The following is a 16,140-nucleotide window of genomic DNA, read 5'->3' as shown; positions in this document are numbered from 1 at the left end:
AAATTCAAGCCTGCTTTCTGAATCATTAAAGAGCAGGCATCATTCTGCAGACTGTGAGGAAAGAGCTTCACTAGAGCAACTAGACATCCAGCTCAAGGCAAGCAACTTCTACGTGTGAATGTCTCCTAGGAAAGATGGATTTGGAAGGATTTAAAATATATGAAGTCGGTCTTGCAATTCCTATTCCATTTGCTTCTGGGTAAATGATTTATCTTGATAATACTGCCTAGCCCTGAAAAGTGAAAATACAAAGATGGGGAAGAACCTACTGTGCTTTTGTGCAAGAACCACACTAGATCAAGGTGGGAATGGCGGATTCAAAAAAAGTTTCATTTCAAGGAAGGGCAGGGGCAAAGTAAAGTAATAGACAAAGAATTGGCCCAAGAACTGAATGTAAGACAAATGTTGCATCTCTGTTTCAAAACACGGATGCACTCCTTTGAACTCACAAGTTTTGCCTTGTGCAAAATAATTCCTCTCTTTCCCTCTTCCCCATTCCTACCCAAAATATGTAGGCTTGTTCCCTCCATTCTTTACTTTCACATTTACGCACATCTACCAACACATATATTTCCCCTCTGTGGGAGAAGGAGTGGCAGAACCTGGGAACATCTGTGCAAAAACAGGGATCAATCAAGAGTCGCTACATAGCCACAAACAACCTAAATCTAACCCTCCTTGAATGACATTAACACTAATTCTAAGCAGGTGCCGATTGTTAGTTGAAAAAATACATATTATGCATAGGCTACAGCAAGACATCAGTTTAATTGAACCTTCATGTATGGACCTGGTCTTCCATGCCTGACACTGTCAAGCACATCCGTGTCAAAATATGCATGTAAGGACCCGCTCCTAACATCCTTCCTCCAACCCTTATTCTACAAACGCTTTCTATTGCTTTGTTGCATCCATGTTCCATTCTCCCTGCTTCTTCTCTCATAAATTCACAAATAATCCCTACTTCAGCACCTCTCCCATTCTTCATAATATTATTGTTAAGGCTCTGGACTTCAGAGAGAAAGCCTGGCACAAGGAGGAGAAAAGCTTGATTGCCTGCCTGGTGCTATCCAAGGTCCTGCAACTCCAATCTGACCAAACGGCAACTGTAACTTCACCCTCCTTCATGCATTTATTGTATTTCATAGATTTGTGGTTGGTGTACATTTTGAACTGTGTGTGGCATCAGGAAAGTAATCTGGCCAGTAATCGCTCTGCTCCACCCAATCACCCTAACCCCGAATTAAGAGATTAAAGGTAAAGGTTCCCCTCGGACATATGTGCTAGTTGTTCCCGACTCTACGGGGTGGTGTTCATCTCTGTTTCAAAGCTGAAGAGGTAGCACTGTCCCAAGACATCTCCATGGTCATGTGGCCAGCATGACTAAAAGCCAAAGGTGCAGGGAGTGTTGTTACCTTCCCACCAAAGGTGGTCCCTATTTTTCTACTTGCATTTTTACATGCTTTTGAACTGCTACGTTGGCAGAAGCTGGGACAAGTAACGGGAGCTCACTCTTTTAAGTGGCACTAGGGATTCGAACCACTGAACTGCCAACCTTTATGACTGACAACCTCAGTATCTTAGCTACTGAGCCACCATGTCCCTATTTAAGAGATTACAGGGTCATAAAAATGGAGGTAGTTGGTGTACAATTGAGGAGAAAACCACAGTTCAGTAATTCAGTGCATGCTCTCCTATGTACGGAGCCAGATTTGATACTCAGCACCTCAATTTTTTAAAAAAGCATCTCATGGAAAAAGGATGGGGGAAAGCCCACCTGGAGAAGCCAGAAGTTACCACTTGATACAAAGACTATTTTGATTCACTTGGTTATACTGACTCACTAAGTATTGTAGGTATGTTTCCTCCGTTGAAAAGGAATAGAAATATATTTAGGCAGAGGAACAATCAATCCACCTACTCCTTACTTAGGTCCCTTGCCTGCCATTATAAACCAGTTTGCCTGTCTTCCAAGTTCTTTTAAAGCAGGGGTGTCAAACTCGATTTCATTCAGGGCCACACCAGGGTTGTGTTTGATCTCAGAGGGAGGGGGTGCATGGCCAGGGTAGGTGTGGCCAGCTTGATGTCACTTGTATCAGGAGCACCTGTGGTGGCCCAAGTGCTCTGCCAGTGAAAACGGACCCCCGAGATCCGTTTTCGACTGCAACCTTCTGCCACTGAAAACTCATGTAGCCCTTGCGAGCTCCTTTTCCACTGTAAGAGGCACTGTGGGCTGGTTCTTCTCTGTTTCCAGGGCAGCCTCGCAGGCCGGATCTAAGCATGCTGCAGGCCAGATTTGGCCCGCAGGCCTTGAGTTTCACATCCCTGCTTTAAAGGAATTGAAAAGCTTAACAGCAATCTTACACACTTAGATTTTCCTCAAACAAAGTACCCAAAAGGACAAACACATTTTGCAATGCCATTACCCTTATTACCTTCCATTAAGCAGATGAAACTGAGAGGGGGGGGGGGAGAAGGAAGAATAAAAGCTGGATCATTAAACACAATTCCCCACTGGATTAGTGAATTAGTGTGTTGGTTTTCTTGATTTATTATTAAGTTAGGGGGTTGGTTCAGATATTGTGACCAAACAGCTATTACTATATATCGGTAGCTTCCATGTGACAAATACCAGGTCCATACATGAAGGTCCAATTAAACTATTGCTAATCGTGCCTATGCACGGGAATCTTCTCAACTAATGTTTGGAGTTAGAAAAGAGTCAACAGAATTCAAGGGGGGAGTGAATTTAGTCCACTTGTGGCTGTGTAGGGATTCTAGGCTGATTCCTCTTTTAACCCCAACCTTCAGATTCTGCCACTCTTTCTCCTACCATAATAAGCTTTTCATGTATGCCCGCACATTGTACAGAACTGGAGATTTTCGTCGCACTATTTGTGACAGTGGGTGGGGGGACATTGTGGAACTAGAAGAAGCACCCCTCAACTCTGAAATGCACAATGAAATAAGACAAGGTGATGAGATGAGATGAGCTACTAGCTCTGAATGGAGTAACTTCTTCAGCAATGTTTCTCCAATTGCCAGCAACCCCTTCTTAATGAAAAGGACTTCCTCTCCAAGTACTCCTTTGCTGAACAATTGTGCTGATTGTGGTTTGTTTAAATAGCAATAGCAAAAGCACTTAGGCTTATATAATGCTTTACATTCCTCTCTAAGCAGTTTACCGAGTCAGCCTATTGCCCCCAACAATCTGGATCCTCATTTTACCCACCTTGGAAGGATGGAAGGCTAAGTCAACCTTGAGCCTGGTGGGATTCAAATTGCCAAATTGCAAGCAGCCAGCAGCCATCAGAAGTAGCCTGCAGTACTGCATTCTAGCCACTGCACCACCCCAGCTCTTAAATGTTTGAGTCCCATAGCTTCTTTTCAGTTATTCCTCCTGGTATACCTCTACTTGACTTCAGGAACAGGGATAGAATTGCCTAGTTTAACATTAGGTTTAAATTTCTTTTTAGCCATGCAACTTACTATGCAATCTTTGCATTGCAAATTAGTCACATTTTAACCAGGGGTGGGACTGAAACATTTTAGCAACCAGTTCTCTGCCGGTTGGCGGGGCCATGGGAGTGTGGCCTATTCAGCTTTCTGCACCATGAGGGGAAGGTTTCACCCTCCCCAGGCTCTGGAGGCTTTTCTTGAGCATGGCCTCCCCAGGGCTCCGGAGGCCCTCCGGAGGCTGGAAACGGACCCATTTCTGGACTTCTAGTACTTCCAGTAGGCCCATTTTTTGCCCTCCCCAGGCTCCCGAGACTTTCCTTGAGCCTTTGGGAGGGCGAAAACAGCCTTCCCCAGGCTCCAGAGGCCCATTTTTTGCCCTCCCAGAATCTTCACGTGGGCCCTGCACTTACCTGGCATCCAAAACGGGCCGTGTGGAAACTCCTGGGAGGGGAGGGCAGGGTCAGCCGGTCCTTGTAACTACTGGTGCGATGAACCAGATTAAAATTAACATCCGGTTCACTTCAATCCGGCTGAATCTCACCTGATTTTAGCTAACCAACCTCACAAGGCTGTTGAAAAGATTGAAATAACATATGTGGCCACACTTAGCATGAAACTATAGTGGTGTCATAGCAATGGAATAAATAAAGGCATATTAAAATCTGCTTGCAAACACCCCAGATGGAAGAGTAGATCTTTAATTATAACAAAGAAATATTTTGTTGTGCTAATGAATCCCTAGAAGGCTTTCAGAGTTGGTTTCTAGAGTCTAGTAGGATATCTGGTGTGCCCATAGGCAATAAAATTTTGAACAAATTCAATTTTCATGAGATGTGCTATCTTAATTATGCCCCAGAGATAGATTTAATTTTTAGCATGGGCCCCTGTCTCAAGGGAGCTAATTGTTCTGAGACTTCAATTAACTTTTTGCCCATTCTAACGAAGTCTTTATAGTTCTTAAGGTGAGGTTAGTGGCTCATTTGTATTAGCCTCTCCTGTGGCAACACAATATTATTTCTTCTATTTATTTTTTTTGCTCACCCTCCTGCCCACTTTGGTAGAATAAGAAACTTCGATATTTCCCAATGTCGCCAATAGCAAAGTTGCACATTAGGGTTTAGCGCCCGCACTCATAATGCAATGTACGTGCGACTATCCCCACACGCCTCACTGCAAAGGTTCATGTGAACCACCCTGTGTGCACCCCATCCCTGTGCATGTGTGCACAACCCCCTTGCACACTCCACAGCCCATGTGCCCCATCCCCCTCACCCATTTTTGGCTTCCAGGTTGGTGCAGGAGACTTTTCAGGCCCAAAACGGGGCACAGGGAGGCCTCATGTGGCACACCCCATTTGGCTTCCAGGTTGGTGGAGGGGGCCCTCCAGGCCCCAAATCGGTGCCACACTTCACTCTCTTTCCAAATGAAATGGCTTTGGCCACAAATGAAACGCATAACTTCTCTTTATCATTGTGAAATACCAATGGTGGGAACAGGAAACACACAGGCATTATCTTTGAACATAGAAAGGGATTCACTGGATCGTTGGAAGTCACATTTGCCCAACCAGACTATTTGTCCACTTAACGTTGATTTTTAAACTCTCTCTCAAGTGCAGCTCAATTCCTACTGACATATCTATGTAGTTTTCTTCTTTCTTCCAATCTAATCTAATCTACGATTTTATGGGTCCAAATATTTACCATATTCAAGTCTGCTTATTTTTTTACCCCCAAAACATCCATGTTGTACAAGGTGCTACCATGAGCAGAAATTTTGTCCACATGGCTACCTTGATTTATTACATCAGGCAACAGTTCTTCGGGATTTTAGATAGAGGCCAACCCCGCTTCAGACCCCTGTCTGAGGAGACTAGTGGTCAAATCTGGGAACTTCTGCACACAAAGCAGGCATTCTTCAATAGAGGAACTGTTCAAACAAGAGAAACCACAATCACTGCCCATCTTGAGAGGAAGAAGGAGAAGCAAAGAATATCCTTCTCTTATGAAGCAAGTAAGTCAGAGGTGGTAATCAGCAGGTTGTGACCAATCCTGGAGAACTGGTGGCAGAAATTTTGAGTAATTCAGAGAACCGGTAAGTGCCACCTCTGACTGGCCCTGTCCCTATCTATTCTCTGCCTCCTGAGTCCCAGCTGATTGGGAAGAAATGGGGATTTTGTGGTAATCTTCCCCTGGAGTGGGGAGGGAATGGAGATTTTACAGTATCCTTCCACTGCCAGGCCCACCAAGCCATGTTCACCAAGCCACGCCCACAGACCGGTAGTAAAAAAAATTGGATCCCACCACTGAAATAAGTGTTTATAACAGGGGTGGGGAACGATGGCCCCTTTATGAATTATGGACTTCAACTCCCAGAATTCCTAAGCCAGCCATGCTGGCTCAGGAATTCTGGAAGTTAAAGTCCACAAGTCATAAAAGGGGCCATTGTTCCCCACCTCTTGATTTGTAAGCAGGGAAAATATATTTTCCTTAATGTTCCTATATAAGAATGCCAGTATCTGATAAAAATGGGAATAACCGATCATATGACAGGTCAGAGGCCATTCCATAATGTGACTGCCTGATCTTTCCCTTCCCCTCAGCAGATATGAAGATATGCACCATGAAGACTATAGCTCAGGCTAGATTTATGGGCTAAATATAGAGCTCAGCTTACCGGGTTATAAACAGACACTCATTACCACTGGCAGAAAGATTACTTAAGGGAGGATAATAAGCCATCTCTAGGCCTAGTCAGCCTGCTTCAATAGGAGTTTCTTGGTTCAGCCACTTGCAGGAACCATATTAGTAAATTACCTCAGAAATCTATAGATGGACACTTTCAGCAAGTCCAATAAACTAACAATAGCTCACCAGCAGAAAGAAATACTGATTTGTTTAGCTACAAGTGAGTCTGTGGCTAAGCTTTGTGTAAGAATACATATGCTTCATGTTTCTTCTAAATATTGATTGAAATGCTTCTATGGGTCTTGAGAGAAATTGCACCTTAAATACTACTTTTTTTCCACCTGGGTATCTTTACATATCAGTGTTAAAAGATTCATAAGCACCATATGCATTGTGTTACTAGTTCTAAGGGGGTTTCAACTCCATGGTAAAAACGTAGCATTCTGTAAGCACCACCCAATCTATAAATGCAAAGAAGGAATATACAAGCCACAGGGCAAAATCACTGGATGGTGGCCTTAAACACAGCAGAAGAGCTTTTTCCATCAGTTCTAAAGGCCAACTTGTAGCTTACCTGTTTGCATCAGATATTCCTGAGAAATGATAAAACTATACTGTGTTGATGTCAGCCTCTGTTTTGCTGCTTGCTTTCGGCTGCCATTGAGACGGGGAGGGGGGGCATTGTTTGTGGGTGGGGAAGTGTCAGCACTGGTGAGACTGAATAAAGGGAGGTGTTCTCACCATCTACTGCGCATGCTGCAGATAAAGGATTTGCCGCCCAGACCAACTGTCCGGCATACCAGCCTGATGATGTTTTTTTGAAGATGTCTCCCACATGACACCTGTGGGGTCTTCTGATTGGATTATGGATGAAGGAGAAGGGGGTTGGGTCACATATTGATATCTATGATTACACGCGCTTTTGCCTCAGACCTCGCTTTGCTTAGCTACTATCTACTTATAACCAGTAAAAGTACTCTTAATTCTGCAAAATGGAGTTGAGGGGTTTCTTTCTTGGTTACTGAGTGAAGCAGCCTTGACATTTACCTTTAAAAACCCGAAGTTTCAAGATCTTTTGCTGCAGTTAATCAGCAAAAATACATTTAAGGGCTACTGATATATTAATAAGTGGCCTTACCAAATTGGTTGTGACACCCTGTGGTAGACATATTTGTTATTATTAGAGCTAAAAGGCTCTGACCCACCTCAACCCATCTCAAAATGGTGTCCCAGAGGCTGCCAAATCCCCAGACTCTGACCGGCATCTTCTTTCTAAAACTCTGCTTCCTGAACTCCACCTGTTTATGAAACAACCAATCATCACGGAGCTCTTGTCTTGTGTGGGACCATAATACGGGTAGTCCTCGACTTACGACCACTACTGAGCCCAAAATTTCTGTTGTTAAGTGAGACATTTGTTAAGTGAGTTTTGCCCCATTTTACAACCTTTCTTGCCACAGCTGTTAAATGAATCACCATAGTTGATAAGTTAGTAGCAGAGTTGTTAAGTGAATCTGGCTTTCCTATTGACTTTGCTTGTCCAAAGGTTGCAAAAGGTGACCTCATGACCTTGGGACACATCAACGGTCGTAAGTATGAGTTACTTGCCAAATATATGAATATTGATTGCATGATCATAGGGGTGCTGCGAAGGTCATAAGTGTGAAAATGGTCATGCCTCTTTTCCAGTGCCATTATAATCTTTAAAGGTCACTAAATGAACTGTTGTAAGTTGAGGACCACCTGTATCCCTGTGAGTAGTGTTTCCATTTCCGCATGTGCAGATTGACCGTAACTGTACTTCAGTCCGCCACTGTTCTGACCTAGGCTTCCCCAGAGCATGAAGCAAACTCTTTGTCCCAACAAAAACCTCTTTTATTAATTTATTGTGAATTCTTGTCATCCACATCCAACAAAGTCTTTTGAGGGAGGATTTAGAGTCACAGACCTTATCTGGCTTAGAGAGCTGACAGGCCGAGATCTGCAAAACTTGGCAAGGAGTCTCGGAGAGTCACAAACCAATTAAGCAAACTAATTGTCTCCTGCAAACTCCACTCCCCTTTCGCTCCTCTTTTATTTTCTCTGGGAGGGCCATTCACAGTCTACTTGTGGCTTTACTCCCAAGTCAACCGCTGTTCTTTAGCTGTTCCTTTCATCTGGCAACTCTGTGCATGCACACACTGGGAACAGGCTCCAGCTGTTTGTCTGCCTCACTGAAGTCTGACTCCGAAAGCATACAGCTCTGGCCCCTTCTCTACTTCCAACACAGAGCCCTCATCAGAGCCTTCCCCAGACTCCAGGACTGGCCCATGTTTCTCCCCAACCTCCTTACTATCAGAATCTGCTCCCAGCTGTGCTGGCCACTGGCGGGTCACACCAGCCGCACACAATTTACATACTACTATAAAATATTTAGGCATGATGTACCTGAACACTTAAGTCTGTATTGAAAGAAATCAGTGATCAGGTCGCCTGCTTGGTTAAATCAGTGTAAATATCCAATATTGATCTGATCCATATATTACTGGAACTTCAAACATGGAAATTTTATTAGCTATTATTCTTGGCTTCCTTTTCTAACATTCTTAAATAATGTCAAGTTTAATTCAGTATCAGTATGTCTTGCCAAAGAAACTGACCCCTGAGGATGAATTTAAGTTTTCCTTCTAGGACTTCTAAAAAATATGAATTCTACAGAAAGGCAAAACAAACTCGAGCACATTCAGCTCCTTACTTTTTAAGGTCATCGCTCTGAAGGAAAATCTCAGTCAACAAGGGGAAACATTAAAGTGACACACAAAAACACAGCAAAGTAAAAAGTAAAGGAAGAATCCAGGACATAACTATAAATTCAACCGGTTGCACCAACCTCACAAAAGGTCATACATCACAGGACACTCAGGAATTCCTCCCTGATGGAGAGACGCATTTGAGCTTCCGCGTTTAACAGGTGTTAAAATGTTAAATGTTAAAAAAACATTTCCAAGTTGTTCACCTACCTGATCAAAGAGAGCTTTCCAGTGCTGAGAAGTTAGAGGCAAGGCATGAAGGAAAGAAAAAAAAGAGAAAGGGGAGGAAATTGTTAAGAACAAGGAAATGCAATGCATGTCAGCACCCTGCTTGAAAGAAACAAAATACAATATAGGGAATGTAGGGAAGGGAAGATCTGCTTATTTTAGTCTAATCTGGGGCTGGTGGGGGGGGATGTATTTCCACCCCAAACCGCACCCCCCCCCAAACCCCTTCACAGCCACATTCAGAAGCTTTTTTTAGTAGAGCATGGCTTTCATTTGCAGAGTATTCTGCAGAGAGTTAATTTCAGTACAGCTTTATTGACTTTTCAAAAATGGTTTATTTATATATTGCAGAGAGTTTTGTTTCTTTCAGTCGGGGCACCGTGGCAAAAATCATTATTAATTTGCTTGCTTGCTTATTTATTCCTATCTATCTCCCTGCAATCTGACAATTCTCATCAGCTTACGTGATCTACAATACAGCAACAAATGGGGCCTTCTGTTTTCGACTCCCTTCCCCTCTCAGAAATGTGGGACAATGAACAGTTTCTCCCTAGATGTTCTATAAGTCAGACCCCACAAGAGGAGGTTAGCAGCACTTAGGTGTATATTTCAGAATCTTTCAACCTCGAAATGCAAAGAAGTATAGGTAGTCCTCACTTAATGACATTAATTAAGACTGGCAACTCCATAGGTATAGGTAGTCCTCATTTAATGATGGCAATTAAGATTGCTAACTCCATATAGGTATAGGTAGTCCTCACTGAATGATGGTAATTAAGATTGGCAACTCCATATAGGAATAGGTAGTCCTCACTTAATGATAGTAATTGGGATTGGCAACTCCATCACATGACATGCTCATATAGCACGATGTGATGTGACTGCTGATTTATGACAGCAGTTGAGGTAGTTCTGGTTGCTGTTACTGAGCGAATCCCGTACAGTCATTAAGCATGCTGTCACATGATCATCATTCGAGACTCCCTGGCAGCTTCCACACTGCTTGTTGGCATTCTGGAGTCCCATGACTGTCATAATTGAGATCCAATTGCCAAGCACCCGATTCATGATCATGGTTGCAAGTATGAGGACCGGCCATGAGTCTCTTGTTCAGTGCTGTTTGAATGGCTGCTGAACAAGTAGTCATAAAGCAGGGGCTACCTGTGTTAGGGGAAAATGCAAAATCCTTTCTTTTCCATTCTTTTATGTTTTTCTGTTAGTTCTGCGATATTTCCAGGGCTTTGGAAGGAACCTCACCCTTCCATTTTTCAATTCTTTACTCTTTTTTTTTCTAGCGCTAACACACAACTCGTTAATTTTTACATAGTTGCGTGGACTCAGGAGGTGATAATTAAAATACTACTTTTACGTTGATTGCAGGAGGAATAGCAATAAGAACTTGCATCACAAATGAGAAAGACCAGCAGATGCCACACTAAGAAAAAGATTGTACAACACCTGCCAGTCAAATCTGCTACACGGGATTGGCCTGCTTCAAAAAGTGGTTGGAGAATCCAGAGTTTACACATTAGCAACGATCAAGTTCTTCCCTAAGTGAATATTCAATTATATACAATTTCCACTTGTCGCTGTAAATCTTCCCCGTGATTTATCATTCACTCTCAGTTTTCTTTAATGGGCTTCCAAAAGCTGCCAGACAAGGTTGCAATATCACAGCTCAGCTTTTATTGAAAAACTTCCCTGGTAGGGCATTATTACCTGCTGCCAGTATTACTGTCACCACCATTTTTGGCAATAAGGCCATATTGTCGTTGGTGAAAATGCCCAAATATAGGGTTGGTGGGGAAATGCCTATACAACACCTTCAATGATATATAGGTAGTCCTCTCTTAGCAACTCTTCGAAGTTATCATGGTCCTCCCCAGATCTATTTATGACTTGGTTCCAAAGTTACAATGGCTGCAACCCCCTTCCTCGTCCCATAGTCATATGAAGCAGAGGTAGTATTCAGCAGGTTCTGACCAGTTTTGGAGAACCAGTAGCGGAAATTTTGAGTACTTTGGAGTACCCGTAAATACCACCTCTGACTGGCCCCACCCCCATCTATTCTCTGCTTCCCAACTCCCAGCTGATTGGGAGGAAATGGGGATTTTGCAGTATTCTTCCCCTGCCACACCCACCAAGCCACGCCCACAGAACTGGTAGTAAAAAAAATTTGAATCCCACCACTGATATGATCGCATTTTGGACACTTGGCAACTGGTTTGAATTTATGGCTGTATGTAGCACCCCATAGTTACGCTATCGCCATTTTGGCTGGTTTTCAGCATTTATTTTCGTTTTCTGGCAAAACGCATGCATTGAAGAAAAGGGGTTCATTTAATGACTGCCACAGAAAACTGATCCAAAGTCACCCAGCTTGCTTTCATGCCTCAGGTAGGACTAGAACTCACAGTCTCTTGGTTTCTAGCCTGGTGCCTTAACCACTAGACCAGACTGGCTCTTCCAGTTTATAAACTAAACTTATAACTTCCCAACTTATGAACTAAACACCATTTGAGGGCTTGGAAGACATGATACTGTCAACATTTAACGTGCAGGGAAGTAGGCCCCAAGTGCAAGTGCAAGAAAGCTGCTACTTTTCAATAAAATATATGGATACTAATCCTGGCTGCCATGTAGAATCTATCAAACAGATATTAAACCATCCAAGAAAGGCTTGGCCCCTTTTCTTCAACCTTGCACATACCACTTTACAATACATGCAAAGAGCATCAGCCTGAAAAAGGCTCTGTTGGTGTGTCTGTCAAGTAAGCAGAGAGATGGGAGAGTCACACCCACACACTGACCCAAATCAGAAGCTGAAATAGGGTCATATCAAAGCCTCGCGGGACTTAATTCCTGCTGAGCTGCGCTGCTCACGCGAACTGGTTGTCTGAAGAGTTAGCAGAAGGTCAGATGTTTATCAATAATGGATAAACAATAATGGACCTCTGGCATGATCTGATTGCTGACTATAATAGAATAAATGAATTCATCATTCTTAGGCTCTGGGAAAGTCAGAATCCGAATTTGCATGAGCCGTGGCTGCAAATGCAGCACGAAAGCAGCAAGTGAAAAAGAGCCCACTTCTTGATGCCAGAGCACATATGCTTTGCCCTTGAAAGAGCTCTGGGTTTTCTCCAGTTTCACTATCATCCAGTGCTCCAATGCAAAAGACCAGCCAAACTCATGAAGGGCAATCTCACTTTTACAGGTGTGACAGACCAACTTTGCAAGCGGGAGTTCCAAGTGTGAAAAAGGATCTGTCACTACTTAGCAAAAAGTGCTGCCAGTTTTCACTATTCTGGTCGGGTTTTTTTTTTCTTTACTACTTCACACATCCCAAGTGTCAGGACTGGAAGCCATCTTTTGCATTGGGCCTTCCGGCCTGCCACATTTAACGCTGCGGGAAAATGAGAGGGGGGATTATATGGAGTATGAGAGGTATATAGTCAAAATAACTTTCCTTTCTCAGAGAGTCATCTAGCAATAGCAATAGCAATAGCAGTAGACTTATATACCGCTTCATAGGCCTTTCAGGTCTCTCTAAGCGGTTTACAGAGAGTCAGCATATTGCCCCCAACAATCTGGGTCCTCATTTTACCCACCTCGGAAGGATGGAAGGCTGAGTCAACCCTGAGCCGGTGAGATTTGAACCGCTGACCTGCTGATCTAGCAGTAGCCTGCAGTGCTGCATTTAACCACTGAGCCACCTTGGCTCTTGGATCTTGCCCTGAACCTGGAAGAGCATGACTAGAAGGCATCTCCAGTTGGGATGGTGCCTGATTGGACCATGTGATGGACATGTGGGTGCTGGGCAGGGACTTGAACTTTCGTTCGGGTGGGGAAAACCTGGAATCTTTCTGATGACGTCCTGATTGCCGCTCCGGAGCAATCAGGACTCATCTCCACCCTACGAACTGTCCTTTCCCGGTTCCGCGCCTCAGGTCTCCACCTGAAGCGCTCCAAGTGTCAACTTGGAGTTCCCGCCGTTGACTTCCTAGGCTTCCGCGTGGATGCATCCACCCCTCTCCCGCCAAAGTGGAGGCTATCACCAATGCCCCCACCCCCACCAACCAGGCCGAGCTTCAAGCATTTTGGGGGCTGCTTAATTTCTACGCTGCCTTTATACCACATAAGGCATTGGTGGAGGAGCCCCTTCACCGCTTGCTAGATTTGTCCGCTCCTGGGCCTGGACCAGCCGCGAGGCGCATGCGCTCGTGGCTGTCAAACGCCTCTTGACAGCTGCCCCCGTGATCGCGCAGTACAACAAGCGCTTGCCCCTCCATCTGGCCTGTGACCCCCTATGGCATGGGTGCCGTTTTGAGCCACTAATTTCCTGACAGCTCGGAAGCGCCCATCGCCTTCTATTCTTGCACCTTGTCCAGGGCTGAAAGGAATTACAGCCACCTGGCAAGGAGGCTCTGGCGGCCATAGCATTCAGGTTTTCCCAGAGGTGCCAATACGACATCTCTAATAAAACGGAACTTTGAGGAACTTCAAGCCTCGGAGTCTTCTTTCGTTGGGGGTGTTACTTGGAACCCTGACATTAACCCGAATCTTCTTTAAAAACTCTAACCAGCTCCCCAAAACTTGGAGTGCTGTCCAGGGTCCTGAGCCCCAAACACCGACCTAATACCAGGCAGCGTGAAGACTCAGGGAAGATGGAGGAAAGGATACCAAGGTTCTCCTGCAGCCCATCAAGTCACCGCCCTGGAACTCTCATCTGGACACTCAGAGGGCAAGGCTCATTCGCCTCCAGAATACAAGTGGTCCTTGACTTACGACCACAATTGAGCCCAAAATTTATGTTGCTAAGTCAGAAATTCGTTAAGTGAGGTTTTCCCCATTTTACGACTTTTCTTGCCATGTTTGTTTAGTGAATCACTGCAGTTATTACACTAGTAACGCAGCTGTTAAGTGAATCTGGATTCCCCCCATTGCTCATCTGAAGGTCGCAAAAGGTTATCAGGTAGCCCTGGGAAACTGCAACCGTCACAAATATGAACCACTTATCAATCACGTGACCTTGGGGATGCTGCAATGGCCATAAGTGTGAAAACGGCCACGTTGCTTTTTTCAGCGCCATTGTAACTGTGAAAGATCACTAAATGGGATACATATACATATACATATACATATGTATATGTGTGTGTGTGTGTTTTTTTTATTTGTGCTGATAAATAAATAAACGGAGACTTTATCAGCATAAATAAAAAAACACAAATATAACAAAGGCAACAGTAAAAAATATTGGGTTTCTGTCGTGATGGACTCTTGTGACGAGCCGATTGACAGATGATGGAAGCAGTTAGCTTCCTCCCATAATTGGGGCTTACCAGGGGTTGTAAAAATCATGTATATATATGGAAAAGGAACTCTGTCCTTTAGGGGAAGATGTTAGGAGAGGCAGGGAGGAAAGCAGGAGCAAAACCAAACTGTAATCTCTTCTTTTTGCCAAGGAAAAAAAAAGACTGAAGTGAAGCAGAATGCTAATCAAAAGATGCCACTACCGACCGAACATCCTCTGGATCACTTTCCACAAAATCCAGCTGCCCTCAGGGTTCAACCAGCCTCTGGAGCTGGGCCTTTGACAGCCTTTAATGGAAGGCAATCTTTAATTTGCTACAAAACTTTCACTGGATGATTTTGGCCAGCAAGAACCTGTCCAAAATTCCAAAGAACTTTTCATTTTTTCCCTGAGTCATGGATCGGCTCCAGCAGTGAAGTTGCTGCAGATTTCATCCCACTATCTAACATCGCTTTTTAAAGTCTCTGCAGCGGAAAAGTAACATACCCACTGAGGTGAGCCCAGTGATTGCAAGATGGAATTAAAAAAAAAACCAAGATTGGAGACACTTTAAATGCTAGACATTCAAGGAGCTATAATTAGGGAGGGTTAAAAGCCGGTTTGCTTCTGAAAGGCTGGTTCCGGTCTCTTGTGTAATATTAAATGCAGCTTCTTCTCTCTAATTACATGTATTGTTAAACACAGCTTTCCCAGGTAATAATACCAGGCTTATGATTACTCCCTGGGAAAGAAATCCAGCAAGTCAAATGTCTTTAAATATTAAGGATGGGTACAAGAGTGAAGGAATCTGATACTTCCACTGAGACGGTGTAGAAAATCCTCCTGTAATCAACATATATTCCTGGGAAATCTGAATTTGGAGCCAACATGGATCTCAGTCGTGCAAAGAAACAGGCCGGGGGGGAGGGGCAGGGGGAATTAAACCACCACCCAAACCTCCCTTCTCCTAGCAAATGTAAGCCTATGACAGAAGTCTATCAGCTTCTTGCTCTCAAAGATGCATTGTGTACAGTGGTGGGATTCAAATAATTTAATAACTGGTTCTTTGCCCTAATGACTGGCTGGGTGTGTGTGGCCATGGTGGGTGTGGCCAGGGGATGTGACAGACAGTACTTGGCCTCTTGCACCTCCTGGGAGCAAAAATGGATCTCAGAGGGGCACCACCCCACACTCCGTTTTGGGCCTAGTAGGCCTTCCTGCAGTTCCTGGGAGCAAAAACGAGCCACGTGGGGGATGCCCCTCCCCCCGAGGCCCATTTTGGGCCTAGTAGGCCTCCCTGCAGCCTCCTTGGAGCAAAAATGGACTGAAGGGGGGCTGCGCTGCACCCCACACTGTGCCCCGTTTTGGGCCTAGTAGGCCTCCCTGCACTTACCTGGGAACCAAAACGGGGTGCGTGGAGACTCCTGGAAGAGGCGGGGCAGGAAGGGGCAGGGCCATCCAGCGATTTAACAACTGGTTCGCCTGAACCAGCCCAAACCAGCTGAATCCCACCACTGATTGTGTGTCTTGAAAAATTGGGAAGCACCACTGGGCTCTGGGGTCTTTCATGCCTTATTTTTAAATGCTTTATGTTATTGCTCTCTAAATGACCATCTTAGCCAAGCACAGCAATAGGGCAAGTACAACTCTCTGCAAGGATCTAAAGTCACTTATTTTGCTCGCT

The 16,140-nt window shown here is 44.3% G+C and overlaps 1 protein-coding gene across 1 annotated transcript in view; it reads right to left on the bottom strand.

Moving 5' to 3' along the window:
• RHBDL3 (rhomboid like 3) overlaps nt 1–16,140 on the bottom strand; it is a 137,688-nt gene that overhangs the window by 111,625 nt on the left and 9,923 nt on the right. Inside the window, exon 3 of the mRNA XM_032212050.1 lies at nt 9,146–9,169. Coding sequence (XP_032067941.1) covers nt 9,146–9,169 — 24 coding nt within the window. The remainder of the gene's footprint in view (nt 1–9,145; nt 9,170–16,140) is intronic.

This window comes from Thamnophis elegans, chromosome 2, assembly GCF_009769535.1.
Source record: "Thamnophis elegans isolate rThaEle1 chromosome 2, rThaEle1.pri, whole genome shotgun sequence".
NCBI lineage: Eukaryota > Metazoa > Chordata > Lepidosauria > Squamata > Colubridae > Thamnophis > Thamnophis elegans.
This window is presented reverse-complemented; position numbering and strand designations above follow the sequence as displayed.